This window comes from Quercus robur, chromosome 2 (genome assembly GCF_932294415.1).
Source record: "Quercus robur chromosome 2, dhQueRobu3.1, whole genome shotgun sequence".
Classification (NCBI taxonomy): domain Eukaryota; kingdom Viridiplantae; phylum Streptophyta; class Magnoliopsida; order Fagales; family Fagaceae; genus Quercus; species Quercus robur.
This window is the reverse complement of record NC_065535.1, coordinates 65,051,877-65,070,242: the sequence shown is the minus strand read 5'-3', so window position 1 is coordinate 65,070,242 and position 18,366 is coordinate 65,051,877. Positions and strand designations below refer to the sequence as shown.

Here is an 18,366-nt window from a genome sequence, read left to right as displayed (position 1 = left end):
TCATGGACAAGCCTCTTGGGGGTCTGGGGGCAACGCTTCCGGGAAAATTTTTTGGCCTGTTTTGTAGCCCATTGTGAATCCTATGCGCAGGATGTAGAAAACGCAATTTTGGTGATTAGGGTTTGTTGTTGTCGTTTTTGAGAGATTGAAACACTGTATTGCCACACTTTGTATTCTTCCTTGATAATAGTGAAATCTCTGCAACTCCATGAACGTAGGCAAATTGTCGTACCACGTAAATATTGTCTTGTGTGTATGATTGTTTTTTTCTTTGGCATGAGTTTTCTCTATTTTTGTCTCTCACAGGTTGGGAATTTCAGGTTTATTCCCTACATCATCCACAAAACCCAAATCGACCAAGTACAGTTGATGTAAAACTCAATAAACAATTAAGCATATATCCAAATGTCACAACTTTTAAAATTGTGCTGAATGCAACAAACTTACAATTTTCTAAATTTAAGTTAAAAGATAATAATCATTACAAATCTACATATTATTAAGGCTTGAATCCATTCATGAATTTCTTTAATAATAATAAAAAAAATACAGTTTTTTAAACCTTTCACTTTTTTTTAGATACACAGCATTTTCAACCACTCATTTTCAAAAGGCTAAAAAATAAGTTGTACCAAAAGGACAAACTAAAAACTGAAATTTAGATCATTCTATTTAAGTACTTCCGTACAAATCCAAATGAACCATTATAGTTTTTGATTCCCTAAACAATGTTGCAAGTTTGCCTAGATAGATTTATTTACAAATTGTTGCATTTACTAGAATAATGAATTATAAGCAAGGGAGGTTGTCCTGAATCAAATTGTGTCCATTTCCTATCCTTTGCATGAACTAAAGTAGGATACAGTGATATAACCCTATGATTATTACTGCACCGCTGACTAAAAATGTCTTCAAAGAGGCCAAGCACATAACAAGAACAAGCATCAATGCAGGAGGCAAGCAAAGTATCGTCACCCCAAATGTTCGTCAATTTGAATGACCCATTTGGTGCAAAAATTTCTCACCTGGGGTTGAGTAAAAGATGGTTGGAAATCCTATGGCCCATGTCCCAGGATGCCCAAAGGTGCTATACTCACCGATTCTTACTTTACCGAGTAGTTCTTCAAATTGCTTGCCTCAGTTTCCAACTTTCCATCGAGATCACAGAGGAAACCAGCCCGGATAAGAGCTACATCCGCTGATACAGGACATAGTCACCCACCCTCTATTGTGAAAACTAAGAACCCATTTTCTTTGATTTTGGATGTTCCTCAAACTATTTGGAAGCAAACATTGCCGCCATTGAATGATTTTGGGTTTAGTCGGAAGAGCATTTGGGAAGGTGGGGTTGGGTTGTTTCTAGTGTCCAGTACTGTCCTCATAGCTCTCAATTTGTCTTGGTTGAGGGGGTATCTAATACGGCATAAATTCCAGAAGTATCAGGCTGTGTTTGAGTTTGCTCAAGCTTGTGGTATTAGAACTGGAACACCAGTGAGGATAAGAGGGGTGAATGTTGGTAATGTCATCCGCATTAATCCTTCATTGAAAAGTAATGAAGCAGTTGTTGAGGTGAGTTTGACACCATAATCTTGTATACACGTCTTCTTACTTATCAATTTTTTTTTCATGTTTCCATCTCAACAATGAAATTCTTGAATGTGATCAAGATTTTGTTGATTTTACTTGGTGTATGTATTTTACTTTAATGTATCGCCTTCTCTTTGTAGGTTGATGATGATAAAACGGTCATACCTCGAAATTCACTTATAGAGGTGAACCAATCGGGTCTTCTCATGGAAACTTTAATTGAAATTACACCTTGCAATCCAATTCCAACACTTTCAGTAGGGCCACTTGACCCAAAATGTTCTGAAGAAGGTCTAATTGTATGTGGTAGCCAAAAGATAAAGGGAAATCAAGTAGTAAGTTTGTATGCATTGGTTGGGGATATTCACCCGTTTGGGATGTGAAGCGGAGGACATTGGTATTGCCAACCACTATTCACTGGCTAAACGAGTTCTATCTGCTATTGAAGAAGCAAGGCCATTGCTCACAAAGGTAGGATGTGCATCTCTTGGTTTATATGTTTAACTGAAAATAGTTATTGACTGCTTTGTTGAACTAGATAACGGTATTACTATTGCAAATGCCAAGCAAGTTTATGGAAAAATGAAGAATTTGTTAGTAAAGATATAGAATGTAGTAGCTACATACTTTCCTATTAAGCTACCCTATTTGATTTATTAAGTTACATAGTTAAGGAAGTTATATCTCAAGTTTGCAGTATTGGCCCTTAAAAACTTGATTTCTTTAAGAACTTTGCTGTTGTCCAATTATTTTCTCAATTTAAGACAATCCTTGAGGAATTCACCCATTTTATATTCTTGTAGTCCTCTTCAAGATCAAATTTTCAAAATTGTTTAGGAGGGTTATTGTCCTCAGGGAATTGACAAAGTGTGTAAATGAGATAAACTTCCTAGTCTGCCATCTGTGTCTAAGTTTGACAAGTCCACTAGCAAGAATTATCTTCTTGAGCATTGTGTGTTAGACTCTTAAAGAAATTAGGTGTAAGACGTATTGTGAGTGGGAACTTCTAACATCTTTGGCTTTGGCTTTAATGGCCTGTTTGGATGTTTATAAAGGGAGGGGAGTAGAGTAGAGGGAGGGAGGGTAATTCAATTACCTTGTTTGGAAGTTTTTTAAGGAAGGAGGGGGAGGGGTTTTGAGGGGTTTCAATTACTTCTAACCCCTCATTTTTAATTCCCCAAATTGGAGAGATTTGGAGAGAGAGTAGAGTACATAAATTATTGACCAAGTAAATTACCTAATTTACCCTTATTATATTAACAAAATTACAATGTTTTGTAACGTCAAAAATAAAATCTGTAACCCACAAATTTCTCTCAAGCTCTCTCAGCTTTGTAACCCACAAATTTCTCTCAAGCTCAGCTCTCTTAGCTTACGCTGGCTCTCTCTCTCTCACACGACTTCTTCACTCTTGGACTGTCTTTCACTCTTCTCTCTCTCGCCTAGCATTCTCTCACAAAGGTAAACTTTGTTTTAATTTCTGTTTCATGGGTTTCTTTTAAGTTGAATCAAATAACTATGTTCTTAAAATTGTGATTCTATTGGGTAATTTCTTATTAATTGTGATTTTATGGGGTAATAACATGTTACTTGTGGGTGAGTTTCGGATTTGAGGGCTTTTTTTCTTAAATTTAAAGTTTCAAAGTATTGCTCATAATGTGTTTGATAAAGTGCTTGAGTGAGTCTAGATTGTGAACTTGCATAAATTTGTATATTGTGGCTATATATAGATCTGTGTTTCTTGTTTATTTTTATTGGGTAATTTCTTGTTTTTTGTGAATGGGTTTCTGATTTGGGTAATTTCTTATTTTTTTTGTGAATGGGTTTCTGATTTGGCTCCTCCTAAGCCCCAACCAAAATGGTACTCTCTCAGCTTTGTGATGTTCAAGTTTGAACTGGAAAATGGATCTGATTTATGTTTTTGGGCATTTGGGTTTTGAGAAAACTATTAGCTTTTAGCTTGAAATCGTGTTTGCTTTCATTTTTCCCTGTTATTTGGTTGCTGAGAAAATAATAAAGGAGAATTTTTGTTTGTTTGTTTGTTGTTTATATGATGTTATTATGCTTTCCCATATGCTGGTTTAGCTTGAATCTAATGATTTTTTCCTATTTGGATATTATTATATCATTTATTTTGAAAATATTTGATTTGAAATCAGCTTAAGCAAACCAATTGAAACAGATGGTTTAAGTAGCTTAGAGGCTTTGAATCCTATTAAAGATTTTTTGGGTTGTTTATATTGTGTTGGAATTTTTAATTGCTGAAGTAATATTAAAAGAAAATAGCTCAATCCTGTTTGAACAATAGTATTATAGATGATTGTCTTCTTTTTACCCAGAAGACAATGGTTTAAGGTTTATATGTTTTGATGTGTTGTGATAGTGTGTATTGGAGTATAGGGGTGGTTCTGTTTGTAATGGTATGGAGATCCTATAATCTTGGTCATGCTATGTTGGGTGGTAACTAAAGTTGTGATTCCAATTGGGTTGATATGAATAGGTTTAACCGATTTTTTGGGATGTGTACATTTTGCTTCTGAAAATGTCGATGCAACTTAAGAGTGGTAGTACTTGTGCACTGCTTTTTGGGTCTACTTTGTAGTTTGATATCCTAGGCTGTTGTTTTATTGTCCTATTTTTGTGAATGCATGTGTTGCAGTGGCTGGTATTTTACATTGGTCCAAAAGGAAAAGTTTATCATAAAAACATGCATTAATGTACAAGAAGATGGACTGCTCTGATTGATTCCTTTTGATTTTTTGCATGCAGGGTGTTGTTGATCGTGTTTGTCTCGGTCTCATTCCAACAAGTGAGGGTAGCTGGGTCACTGCTATAAGGGCATTAAGGTAACTGCTAATACTTTGTATATGGTTCCATTCAATCACTTGTTTTTTTGTTTTGTTTTGCGGTCCAAAATGTCTTCAGCTTCCAGGAAATGTTTAAGACTGCATTACTTCCAATTTTTGTTATTTACCTTTCAAAATGTTTAAAATTTCTAAGTATCCTTTCATTGCATTGTTTCATGTTGCTGTTTCGTTTTGTAGTTTGAAACATCTCAAATGTCCAGGAAATGTTTCAAATTTTGAACAACCTCAGTGTTAAAACTTCCATTCTTGGTTTAGGTTTTGTTTCCAAATATACTTTAATTTCCACAAGATTCTTTCTTATCCAAGGCATGTGGACTAGAATTTTAAAGTTTCAAAGAGTTACTCACAATGTGGTCACAATCTGACAATTCAGTAGTTTTTACAATCTCCAGGACACTAGATTTAGCATCTTAGTAGATTGAATTCTTTTATGTCATTGTACTGGTTGTAACTCTTCTTATTTCATTTTTTGGCTAATTGGTTGTAAAGCTAAATTGTCTGTTTGTGTGTTGAATTCTAACTAATTGGAGTTTTTATGAATGTTGGTTAGCTGTTTATTGTGCAATTTTGATTATGTCATTCGCTTTTTGGCTTTAATTAATGTCGGTAGCTGGGAAGGGTTAGTATATTAATCGCAGTTTCTACTGCAGCAATGATGTTCATTAAGTTATATTATGGTGATACTTTTATTTGTCTTGTAAAGTTGTTGATGCTGGCTATGAAGTTGTTTCTTTTATTTGATTTTAGTTTTACTCATTACTATAACCATGAAGTGGCATTTCACTAGCAAGCCAAATACTTTCTAAGTTTTATATTCTTATATAATAGATTACACAAAACACACTGAATTGTAATAGCTTAGTGTATTTATGCATATCATGGATTGTAATAGCTTTGCTGTCATGGGATAATTTTATTAGATGGATAGACAAGAGAATAAAAGGAGACGTGTATTGCTAATTTGGGAATGGAGACGTGGATTATGGGATTGGGAATGGAGACGTCAAATGGCAATTGCTTATGTAGTTTGTCTTGTTGCCTATTGGTTAATACTTCGAAGGAGGCCTCAAAGGAGACAAGTAGCTTACTCAATTAGTAGTTTGAGTTTAGAAAGACGAAGTGTTCGCGATGAACTAATGAGAGAGATAATTGAAAATAAAAAGTGTTGTGATATTATACGCATGGGGCCTGGAGCTTTTTTAGTTTGTGTAACATGCTACGTAAAGAAGGTGGCCTCCAACCAACACAACGAGCAATGATTGAAGAACAAGTTGCCAAATTTCTTTATATATTATCACATGGTGTAAAGCATCGGGAAATATCTTCTTTTTTTTTTTTTTTTTCGTCGCTCTGGTGAGACTATAAACCGTCATTTCCATCAAGTATTAAGATCTATGATACAACTAGAAAAGAAGTTTTTGAAACAACCTAATGGATCTCAAACTTTAGTAGAAATACTCAACAGTTCTAGGTTCTTCCCATATTTTAAGGTAAAAAAAAAAAAAAAAAACATTATTATACTCTAATAGCTTAATTGTGGTATATATAAAGATTTTAATATATAGAAGTAAGTACTCAACAATTTTAGTTCTTCCCATGTCAGGATTGCATTGGGGCAATTAATGGAACGCACATTCAGGCAAAAGTTCCTATTGAAGATGCACCAAGATATCATGGTAGAAAGGACTATCCAACACAAAATGTGCAAGCGGCATGTACATTTGATTTAAAATTTACATATGTTTTGCTTGGATGGGAAGGAATTGCGTCAGACTCAAGAATTTTAAAAAATGCATTAATTTGACGCGATAAGCTAAAAGTCCCCCAAGGTAATTTTGTTAGAAAAAAAAAAGAAATATATATATATATATATATAGCCATTAGTGTATAACAACATAATGAAGCATGTCATTCCTATAGGTAAATATTACCTTGTTGATGCTGGATTCATGTTGAGGAGCACACTTCTTGCACCTTATAGAGGAGTTCGTTATCACTTAAAAGAGTATTCAAGAAATCCACCACAAAATCCTAAAGAGTTATTCAACCTTCAACATGCATCCTTACGCAATGTGATTGAAAGAGCATTTGGAGTCTTGAAGAAAAGATTTCCTATAATAGCAAGCTCAAATGAGCCGTCTTACGGAGTTCCAACCCAGAAAAAAATAATTTTAGCATGTTGCATTTTGCACAATTACTTGATTGGTGCAGATCCGGATGATAGAATTCTTCATGAGGTGGATGAAGAAATTTTAAACAATCCTAAACCCCATGAATAGCTTGGTGCGCAAAGAGAGAGAAATAATGATGATGCTGCCCAAGGAGAGATTTTAAGAAGCTTAATAACAACTGATATGTGGAGGGATTATACATCCAACCCAACTTGATGTTATTCTAAATTTAATAATTGTAGACAAATGCTTCTAGTGGATTTAGAACTGTCTTTGTTTTAATGGGCTAATTCTCATTAAAATTGTTTTATTATTTAATTTTCTTTTTATGGACTTATCATTTTGTATATGATACATTTAATTTGCTTGGGATAAACTATTGAATGAGTTTTGATTGTGACTTGAGAACGTGTTTCTTCCTGTGAGGTTTGTGTGAGACTTTCCTCTTTAGTATGCAAAATGAATTATTCCTCTATATTGTGTTAGAGCAGCACTACCACAGCAAGTTCAAGTTTGTTTAGTATAATTTTAATAAACTTCATTCACTATGATAGTGGCAATTTGCAGGTAATCTTTCTTTTTCTATTGTTTTGCATTATGTCTTTGTCCTTTAAGTTGCATTGGCAACCTTTTGCTTTCGACTTGCTTACGTTTGCCTACTTAGTTGTGTAGGTAAAATGAGCTTTTATTATTTCAACCATGGATAATGTGCAAATATATTTATTTGCTCAAATATTTTTTTATAGGTTCAAATATGTTAGAAAAAAAGGACTATTGATGATGTGGTTAAGAATGATAGAGAATATTGGACAGTTGTTATGGATGATGCACTTATTGATGCACTCTTGCATCAACATCATCTAGGTAATAGAAATGGTTCAGTCTTCACCACACATGCCTATGACAATATTGTGAAGGAATTGCAAGAAAAATTTGAAAAACCAATAGACAAGCAAAAAGTGAAAAATCGCATTAAAACCATCAAGTATAATTGGTCAGACTGCTATGATGTGTTTAAGAATGGATTAAGTGGTTTTGCTTGGAGTCCAATCACCAAAATGTGAAGTGTTGAATCGGAAGTTTGAGAAAGTCTAATCTAGGTTTGTCACTTATACTCTAGGAGTTCATATTGTTTCTTGTGGTACATTTTACAGGCTACTGCATAGATGAGGTCCCTTCTATTCTAATCTTATGTTAAGCTTCCTCTTTACCTATTATAAAATAATTGTGAAGGAAGTTTTTGTTAGTGACTGTCCTCTGTCCAATGCTAGACTTTGTTCTTCATACTAAGTGTGGACTAGCATTACATTATTGTGAGTTTGTTATGGTATTGGCTTAATGATGGTGATGCATTTGGTTTGGATATAGTGATGTATTAAGTGTAACTTTGTAAACTGAAAATTATGTATATAAAAGTTCAAGGCAATTTAATCAAGAATTATCCAAGAAATATGAACGGTTACATCTTGGCACCTTTGATATTGTGACTTTTACTTTGTGTGTAATGGGCTATATATATATATATATATATATATATATGTTACTTTGTAGAAAGATATTTCTAAGGATTAATAGAATTAATAGCTTTGTGTATAATGGGTTTATTTTGTTGTCATTTTCTAACAAGCTAAACCTAAAGCAAAAGAGCTTAAGAACAAACCAATTCCAAACTACGACAAATTGGTTGAGCTTTATGGAAAAGATAGACCAACTGGGGAATAATCTGAAATTGCATCGGAGATGAGGCAATGGTGGGCTACTTCAACCGGAGAGGGCTCTATGGAGAACATTGAAGATATTGATCATTTAGTTGCTCAAAATGAAGTTACTTTGGAGAGCTATGATAATGTGGGTGATAATAATGTGGGTGAAACCTCCTCAAAAGCCAAAAAGAGAAAAACATCAAAAAATGAGGACATGGAACGAATTATGGGAGCAATTCAGGATGTTGCTTTAGCAATGAGAGAAGGAAATTCAGCACTTAGAGAAGGAAATTTAATTTTTGAGAGGAGCTTGGCACGTCTTCCCATTCCTGAGCAAGACGTGTTCCATCTCTTGGATGAGATAGGAATTGATTCTAGATTGCGAATGAGGGCTTATCTCTATCTTATTAAGAATCCAGATATGTTGAGAGCTTTTATTGGCTATCTAGTGGAGAAGCGCAAGGAGCTATTGTTCACAATGATGTCTAATCCTTAAATTTCTCTAACAGTTAGACAAGTAAATGTTCCAAGACAATTTTAGCTTCTAAAACCCTTTTCAATTGATCATTGAAAGGTAAACTCTTGGGATTAATTTTTCTTTGGCACTAGCTTGTGTTTATTTTTAGTTTTTCTCTTTGAAACAAGTCTATTAGTAGTTACAGATATGGTCATAGCTCATTGTAACACTATCCTTTTTTCAGTGGCTTGAAAACTTTGTCTGCTTACATCCATTTTTATGCTTTTCACTTCTTAGTTGTCTAGCATGATACAATGTCGTTGACTTCACGAGTTGACTTCTTAGGTCTTGTGTTATGTCCCTGGTTGTTCAATACTGTTTACTAGTATAGGTGCCTTAGTTGGGGCAGTGGTGGTGGGATCCATGAAAGCTATGTGACAGAATCTTTCATTCTTGTGATATGATCATATGAGGCCTTTGATTAAAAAATTGGCCATATTGCCGATGCTACTGTAGCCTGTGGGTCATACTATGCTCCTCCCATGTGGCTTTGTTGAAATTGAACTTTACAATGGTCTCAGACATCTTTGTTATGTGATATAGAATGAAGAAAAGAAATATGATGGTATGGTCAATGATGATTAATACGTATCAGATTTATTTATATAGAATTCCAAGGGACAAACTTGTGTTCGTGCAACCCACTATTCCATTTCCTCATGTTGTGGAGGTCTTATAAGACTAGTTGTTTATACTTTTTTTTTTTTCTCAAATAATGTTCAGTGATAATGAAGTTTAGACTATAAAAGTATTTCAGGTTAATATAGACAATTTCATCATCTAAATTTTTTTTATCCCTGTGCACATTGAAAACTTTTTTGTATTTATCAAGCTAAACAACAGTGGAAGAATGAAAGTGAAAGAACAGAAGGAAGAAAGCTAGAGAATTTTGAGTAAACTTGTATTTCAGCCCCTGGTTTAATCTTGTTTGTAAGTGATTAGGCTCTCTTTTTTAGCCTGGTCTGGACTTGCCTTAGTTGTTAGACCACTTGAATCTTGATATTTTTTTATTGAAAGTTTTAGACCTTGTTCTATTAAAAAAAAAAAAAAACTACATTTTTTTCTCATTTTAATTATTATCAATTAAGGATGTTTTTTTTTTAGTATAATAAAAAAGCAGAAAAAATATTTAATCATAGACCAATGTTGATTATTTAATTCACATTAAAAAAAATTATCAAAAAAAAATATTGCATGCTATAGTCATAATTATTTAATCTAACAAATTAATCATAGACCAATGTTGCAAGTTCATTTTCAAATAGGGGTAAATTTGTCTATTTAAATCATTTTCACCTTTCCCTCCTAATTTTTAAAACATCGAAACAAGAGAAATGACTAATTACTCCCTTCTCCCTTACTAATTTTAAAAACATCCAAATAAGATGGAGGATAACCATTACCCTCTACTCTCCTCCCTCTCTAAACTTCCAAACAGGCCATAAGTGAACATATAATGCCTTCAGTGTTCTATAGTTATGCTATTTACGGGAAGCATTTGGGCATTTTCCACAGTTAGTTATTGCAGTAAAAGTAATTAAATCAGATGGGTGAGAGTCAATTAAAAAGTTGCTTAATGGGGCTGTGATCCTTCAAGGAATCTCACTTGGAGAAATGTCTGTGTTATGTTGAAGAAGTTGGTAGATCTTTCACAACTCTAGATATATTGACACGTTTCCAGCATACCTGATCCTCGCATATTGAGTTATATTATCTGTAACTGTTGTTGTGTCTATTTGTTTGTCATAGAGAACCACATCATGGCAAGTAAGATAACTGTGTTTCATCATTCATGTTAAAACTAAAATGGTGAACTGTTCTAGTTTACCCTAGCCTTTTTCAGGAACATGGTAGCAGTGCCTGTTGTATTGCACTAAGATTCATGACAAGTTGGCAACTTCAACAATATTTAGAAAATTCGTTATGCAGGAGAAATTGGAATTTGTGTGTCTGCGTTATGTCATGTGCATGCATCTATATGACTAAGAAAGATCCATTTGTGTAATCAGCATTAATGTATTCTTAATTTTATTGTAGTTATGTCTCAGATCAAAGCCCTGGCTGAAGATGTTCAACCTTTGCTGGCTGAAGTTCGTGATAGTGGTTTGCTACAGGACGTTGATAAATTAACCAGAAGCCTTACAGAATCCTGTAAGGAATTGAGGTGAACTGTCCAACCTTTATTTTATGCATAAATTTGGTCATAAATATTAATTGAGAGGTATTGACATCTTGTATCACATGGTTACCGTTTTAGTAGATTCCAACTAATTTCTATTGAGGTGAGATCCTAAATTGACAAACTGCCTAAAATATTTGCTGATTATAAGTCGTGAGCTGTGTTTATTTATTTATTAATTTTTCCCCTTCTCTATACATTTCCATTTCTCGGTCCAACCACCATTGCAGAATATATGCTCTGATATTCAGGGATTTACGGGTGATGAGGCTACAAAACAGAATTTGAAGACACTTGTCAGGTCCCTTTGCAGGATAACGTAAAGACAAATGAAAGTTGGAAATAGGGAAACAGATTACGACAGTTAATTAGATGGTTAAAAATGGTGTTCTTCTTCCATTGTCATGTTAGGGAGAAACTAAAGTTTGTCCTGTTTGGGATTTTTTTTTTTTTTGGTTGCACTTGCATAGAAAGGCTTTGATGCTAGAGGTACAAGTTGCATACTTTTATCTGGTTTAAATGTGAATTCTAGTCAAAGTATGCATTCTCAGCATTTAGCTTGGGGGTTCCGTCCGTTTATTGCAACATCAAACATATGATCATAGATAAATTTCTCATATCGGGTTGTCTCCTCCCCTTTAATTTTTAAAATTTGAGTTTGCAGATGCAGCTAAGGAAAAAGAATGCCTAGATTAGCTCATGACATTTTGAATTTGTTACTGATGATTTACAATCTGATGGGACTGAATGACATTCACTTTTATTAAGTTCTTTTTTTCTTCACTTCTTGTCATTTTACCCTAGTCGTCTAGTAACTTATAAGTTATAACTAGACAACAGTTGTTGCTATTCAGCCAATATTTTTCTATATGCCTGGCAATTTGAGACTCGATTTCCATGATTATGCCAAAGACTCCTCGTTATAATTGGGTGGTGGTTGTCTTGTCCCTACTGGTATATTCGAAGAACACATCTCCAGAACAAGGACATGCAGCAGCTTCTAGAGCATGTATTTGCGCTGCCTTGGTCTTCTCACTTACATGGAATGCCATTTTTGTTGCACAGTAGAACATGGAAGTTTATTGGCCCCAAGAATAGTCCAATATGAACAATCTGATGTATGTGCTATCCATATAGAAAAGGCCGTGAAGCCAACCCCTAGCAAGATACACTTGCTTCACGCATGGCAATGCCATTCCCACCCTGCAACTCCCATCAAGTTAAGACAAAGCAACACAATGGTGGTCCTAAGAAGTTGAACAATAAATGAAAACACTAAATGGTCCAAAGTATAACCATCTGGCTCTCTTATAACATAAATGAATAGACAGCTAATACCAGACAACCTAACAATTCTTATTAATTCACCTGACCAACCAGGCCCAGTTTGTCTCTTACTTAAAAAGAAGCCACATGTTTTTAGAGAAAAGGACTGCATCAGTTGAGAAATTTACACCATTCTTGCGCAGCTTGAAGGAACATCTCAACCTTTCTGACTCCACAGACATTACCCAAAATGCCCCACAAACTGTGTTCCTTAACGATAAAACCCTATGCCCGCTTGTCCAGCATGTTCGAACAACCAAACATTAATGACATCCTCTAAAATGGCACATTGTAGCATCTATATAAGGACCCTGTAATTTCATGCCTTGCGTTGTATAGTAGAGATTTTAATTGAAAGAAACAGGTTTGATATACTACTCTTAACCTTTTGTGATGTGCATCATCATACAAAGAGACGTATAACTGTAGCTTGGCTACTGCTAGACATTGCCACAAAGCTGAGGATACCAGGGCAAGGCAACCAATTCAAAGAATGCCATACATACACAGGAAAAATTTGTGCAAACCTAAATTCTCATTTTGCAAGTGACTTGCAATGTGCCCACTATAATCATTCGATGGATCCATATGAGATTAAAAAAAGCCCTTTCATATATGTGTTTACCTTTGGTCAGGTACAAAGATGGCTTGCATATCAGAAAGTCCAACTTATGCACCGGTCATATGACAATCATATATCAATAATCTTTTACAGTTTCCTATTTAGTGTTGGATTTAAGTGAGTAGTACAATGAATCTCCAGTCAGTTCAAACTCCAACCCTCCTATGCACCAAAAGGTAAACCTCAAACTTCCACAGCTTGATCATGAACCCTCAATCCCTAGCTTGACAATCTTGCAAGCTTAATTATTAGACTCTGCGAAATGGTGGAGCCTCACCAAATTTAAGAATGTAGGCTGTCTCATAAACAGGTCGCAGTTGCATAATCACTTGAGCATCCAAATAGGCATCGCAGGAGAAACACCAAACTGACAGATCACTGTTTCCAAAAGTAAACAGAACACGACCAAGACAGCTTTGTAAAACATTGCGGAGAAAATTAAAAAAAAATTAAAGAAGACAATTTGAAGAAAATAATGCTAATTGTAATATGTATACCTGTAGCTGAGTGCCAGGCAATGATTTGACTGTTGAAAATGCTGCAGCATATGCTTGTTCACAAAACGGCTACAGAGCACGTCCTTACAGCATAAACATAACCAGTTCTCATTTGGGTGTTGGCACCTTTCATATGTCAGTGCTTCCACAGATTAGATAATGCGATATACAGTTCAACGGCCAAGCTTCGCTTAAGGTAATTAAATTATCATTGACATACATAGCAAAATATAAAGTCTAAATGTTTCTACAATTGAGGGCTTTTAAAGGACTAAGGTAGACTACAAAGGTGAGACATGAGTCATTACCTATAAATTACTCGAAAGATTAAACAATATTTAGAAAGACAGCAGTGAATATTCTAGTTTGAGCTTGCATCAGGTTTTAGTTTCATTATGTCAAGGTCACACATTTATAAAAGCAAGTATGCAATAAATTGTAAACAGAATACAAACCTTACTCAGATTCAACTGTATAGTTCAAATCAAACCTAGCTTTTGCAGAAAAATAAGGGGCCTTAATTCTTACTTTCAGTCCCAAATGGATCTGTGTTCTTCCTTTCATCTCAAAAATGTGTAAATTGTAAAATATTCTAAGATTTATAGGTAAATGAGTATAGAACTAGACAGCTTCACTTCTTAACAATGTTTTTTATTTTTTTGTAAAGACAAAGGTAAAATATATAACCATGCTCTCATGCTGTTTAATACAATACTATTGACACTATATAGGTTTCTATATTACAAATCACACCACAAGATAACACGATATGCAATTGTTCTAATAAAATTCTTGAACCTACAGACTCACTCACCCACATCACTCTGCAATGGGGTTACAAATTGTGTTCTAATTGAATACTTTGACTACATGAGTCGACATTAACACGATCTATTTAGCAATCATGTCAAAACCCTAGAACATTAACATTGCCTGTTTAGTAAGTAGGTAGAAAACACATGATTCACGAAACACTTAATAAACATGTAGTATTATGTTGACAAAGACGACATATTTAGCTCATTTAATAAACAGGTTGTGTTGTATTGAGTCTATTGGCATAGACCTAACTCATTTCAACCCGTTTAAATATGAATATATGACTCAAAAATTGACAAGATTGACATTTATTTATTTATACGCACATAAATTACAATAATTTTAATTAAAAAGAAAAACAAATTCTATTCCATAATAACATCAATTAAAATACCGATAGCATATAATCTAAAAGTTCTAAGTTCAACCCAACGAACTTTCATCCAAATTAAAACACACAATTTTTAAGAAATATAAAATTAAATGAATCTTTTCCCCCCTTTGTTTTTTGGTAGAAGGGCCAGTTAAAGACTTTCAACATTGTCCATAAGAAAAGGGAAAAAAAGAGAGTATCAACATAACCATTAAAAATTTGTTTAACTATTCACCTATACTTCAAATCCAAATTTATTTTGGAAAATGACACTTACTGATACGGGTTAAATAGGTTGGCGTCTTGGCAACAAAGCATGAATAATGAACCCAGTCTCTTCATCTTGATTGCGGGTTGAGCGAGTCAGCACAAAATTGACCCATTTATTAATCATGTCACGACCCATTTACACTAAACAGTAAACACTCACCAGCAAAAAAGCATATGGTTTACACAGTTTGTGTCAAGCATTGCCATCCTTAATCTATAGACTATAATGATATAATCAACTAATCACCTAATCATAACCCGTGTGGGTCCAATTATTTTCATGCGAGTAATTTTAGTGAATGATTTCAATTGTTGAAATTGATGGAAGTAGTTGATCATAACAATTCCAAAACAAAATGGGTATGATTATAATTTTTTTAAAAATAAAAATAAATGTTTTGTAAAAAATGGAAATGGTAAAAGTAGAGTAGAGTTGGGGTGTGAGAAAAAGAAGTAAACCTGTAGCAAGGAGTATCGGGTGTGGGAATGTGAGCGAGGTCGGCCGACAGAGAGGCCAGATGGTCACAGCTCGTTCGAGCTTCAACCCAACCCGATTCCGCTCCGTATATTGATAGCAACTCTTCCTCTTCTTGCTGAAGTTGAACTTGGTGGCCCTGACTCAAGATTATTCAGAAACCCATATTACAATCTAATACAAAAAATAGAAGAAGAAGAAGAATTGATGGTTTGATTACCTGTGGAGCAGAGGAAGAAGACGAACCAGTTTCTTGATTCGCCATTCAGAGAGAGAGAGAGAGAGAGAAACCGTAGTGTTAACTTTCAGTAATCGCGTGGAAGCTGAACCGTCAGGTAAAACGACGACACTTCGCTCATTGGGCTTTTGTGAGTCAAAGAATATGGAAAATTACTACTTACCCACACACTTCACCTACCCGAGCTAAAGTTCTACATCCTACTTCTGTTAAAAACATTGTTAAATTTGTAAGGGGTGTCAGGGACATTTTTGCGACAATGGCCAAAAATGCGAGAATGGCTCAAATCCCCCATTCGATTCTTTAGAGGTGTTTATTGTGGAGAATCAAGCCCAAAATTTCAAATGTATGATAAACAAAAGGCTAATAGTGCTTTGACAAGAGAGAATCAAAATGCTAATAACAAAAGTGCAAAAAAAGCATAAAAACATAACAAGTCTGAAACTTCGTCCCACAGTCACCGAGAAGAGGAAATTGAGAGAGGTTATGAGGAAGAGAGAGAAGGTTCCCCTATACCCATAATTCCACTCCTAAGGTTCAGAATTGTGAGAATGTTTCCTGGCTCAGTGGGTTTTTGCTCTCAAGTTTTAGCTCTATGGAGAAAACGTGGTTCAACAGGTCTGAAACTTCGACCCACAGCCACCGAGAAGAGGAAATTGAGAGAGGTTGTGAGGAAGAGAGGGAAGGTTCTCCTGTACCCATATTTTCACCCCCCCCCCCCCCAAACTTCGGAATTGTAAGATTATTGACTGGCTGAATGGGCTTTTGCTCTGAAGTTTCAGGTCTGTGGGTAAAACGTGGTTAGTTCCTTTTAAATTTGATTGAGGCCTTTCGTATTAAACTTGGGGTGCTCTAAGTGACTGTTTTTGGTCAACAGAAGAGGCTTTGAACCCCAAGATATCAATCAAAGAAGATATGGTCAGATTTGATTTAATTGGGTAAGAGGGATGCCTTACTTTTTGCATAATTTGGGAAATAAAGTAGTCTAAATTCATGGGCTGATGTTTCCTAGACATGGTAGGTCTTTGGAGATTGTATTTGGTTGTTATAGCAGACAAGGCCAGCCATTTAGGGTCAGCTTTGTGTTTTAGGCAAAAAAATAGGAGAGCAGAAAAGTTAGGCCACAGTCACCCAGAGCATAAAAGCTGTTTTGGGGTGAAAATTTTGGATACAAGACCTCCTCCATGAGCTTGAGGTGCTACCAGTGTCCCTTGCCCACTTGGTAGCACGCATGGGCTGGGCTCATGCAAAAAGTCTAAAAGGAACTGATGCATACTCTCCAAACCACACTTTCTCAATTTTCCCCAATAAGTCACATGGGCTTGGGCCATGTTTAAAAAAATAAAATAAAATATAATACATGAATTGAGCCCACAAGGAAGTCGGGCTTGGTTGAATCAGGTTTGTAGAAAATGTGTCGTGAAAATGGGTATCAAAAAGGGGTAATTGCAGTAAATCCACATGTGATTTGACCAGTTTTGACTAAGCCACCTACATTTCAAAAATTGTCACTTAACCTGCCAGATGTGGATTTTTTTTTCAAAATAATGCTGATTTTAAAAAAATTTTGTTAGCTAGCACGTTTTTAAAACAATTTAGGAAACTAACATCTCGAGTGCAATAAACTCGATTTCGATGTCTAAATCGAGTACAATGAACTTGATTTTAACATAGAACTCGACCCTATTGGACTCAATTTCGTTGAAATTTTAGAGGAATTCTTACCTTCAATAAACTCCAGCAAAACCCAGGTCCGATCCAATCAGAGCAAAACCCAGGTGAGCTTCAATGTCCTCACAGTTCCGATTCGATCCCAACAACTCCAGCAAAACTTGTCCGATCTAATCCAAGCAAAACCCCATCCGATCCGAGCAAAACCCAGGTGAGTTTCGATGTCCTCACAGTTCCGATTCAATCCCAACAACTCCAACAAAACCTATCCGATTCAATCCGAGCAAAACCCCAAGTGGGTCTTGGGTTTATTGATTTCATTGTTTCTCTTTGGTTGTTGTGTTTGATTGTTGGAGAAGAAGAGTTTTGGAAATAGGTTGTTGTGTTTGATTGTTTGAGAAGAAGATTTTTTGGTTTTTCTCTTCGTTGTTTTTGTTTTTGTTATGAGTACCGAAATCGAACCTGTAAGGCTCGATTTCAATTGCCAAAAAACGAGTTTGGTGGACTCGAGTTTAGCATTCCAAAATCGAGTTTGTTACACTCGAGATGTTAGTTTCCTAAATAGTTTTGAAAATGTGCTAACTAACGAAATTGTTTGAAAATTAGTGTTATTTTGAAGAAAAAAAAAAAAAAAAAAACTCACCTAGGTTCTGTTAGACCACCATTACCCACCTTTCCTATTGCAGTTAGAAAAAACATATTTTAATAGAAAAACATAAAAGAAAACAAATCAAACACCTCTCAAGAAAACTTTCTCACACTATTTTCTTAGAACTCATTAACACAAGATTAGATTACTACAACTACCTGTTTTGTTTGTGTATAAATTAATCCACAAAGACACACAGATTATTCATCAAAGAATAAAAGAGACACAAAAGAGACTGACAGAGCGCTCAAATCTCTCTACCACCACTTTCCACTTCTTCAATCTTTGCCGATCTCGATAGTCACGTTGCTCTGCTACTCGCCGCTACTCCGATCTCGTGAGTTTAATGCTTCCTCTTCTCATGATTTCGTTTTTCTAGTTTCTTTGTTTTCACAGCGGTAG

General features: G+C 35.0%; 1 protein-coding gene and 1 pseudogene across 1 annotated transcript; one reads left to right on the top strand and one right to left on the bottom strand.

Annotated features, from left to right (window-relative positions):
- The first annotated feature begins 886 nt into the window (after positions 1-886).
- Positions 887-11,013, top strand: LOC126714502 (protein TRIGALACTOSYLDIACYLGLYCEROL 2, chloroplastic-like; annotated as a pseudogene).
- Positions 11,014-12,939: 1,926 nt separating this feature from the next.
- On the bottom strand, positions 12,940-15,794 carry LOC126714501 (uncharacterized). The gene is made up of 4 exons (XM_050414675.1): positions 15,627-15,794; positions 15,391-15,545; positions 13,470-13,595; positions 12,940-13,350 (listed from the first exon to the last, which is right to left on the bottom strand). The coding sequence occupies exons 1-4, from the start codon at positions 15,669-15,671 to the stop codon at positions 13,221-13,223; spliced, it is 456 nt and encodes a 151-aa protein (XP_050270632.1). The 5' UTR covers positions 15,672-15,794; the 3' UTR covers positions 12,940-13,220.
- Positions 15,795-18,366: the final 2,572 nt, after the last annotated feature.

Coding starts and splice junctions, on each gene's coding strand:
- LOC126714501 (XM_050414675.1), bottom strand. CDS start 15,671: ATGGCGAATCAAGAAACTGGTTCGTCTTCTTCCTCTGCTCCACAG. Junction 13,596..15,390: donor CCCGATACTCCTTGCTACAG/GTTTACTTCTTT, acceptor GACATATGAAAG/GTGCCAACACCCAAATGAGA. Junction 13,351..13,469: donor TGCCTGGCACTCAGCTACAG/GTATACATATTA, acceptor TTTTGGAAACAG/TGATCTGTCAGTTTGGTGTT.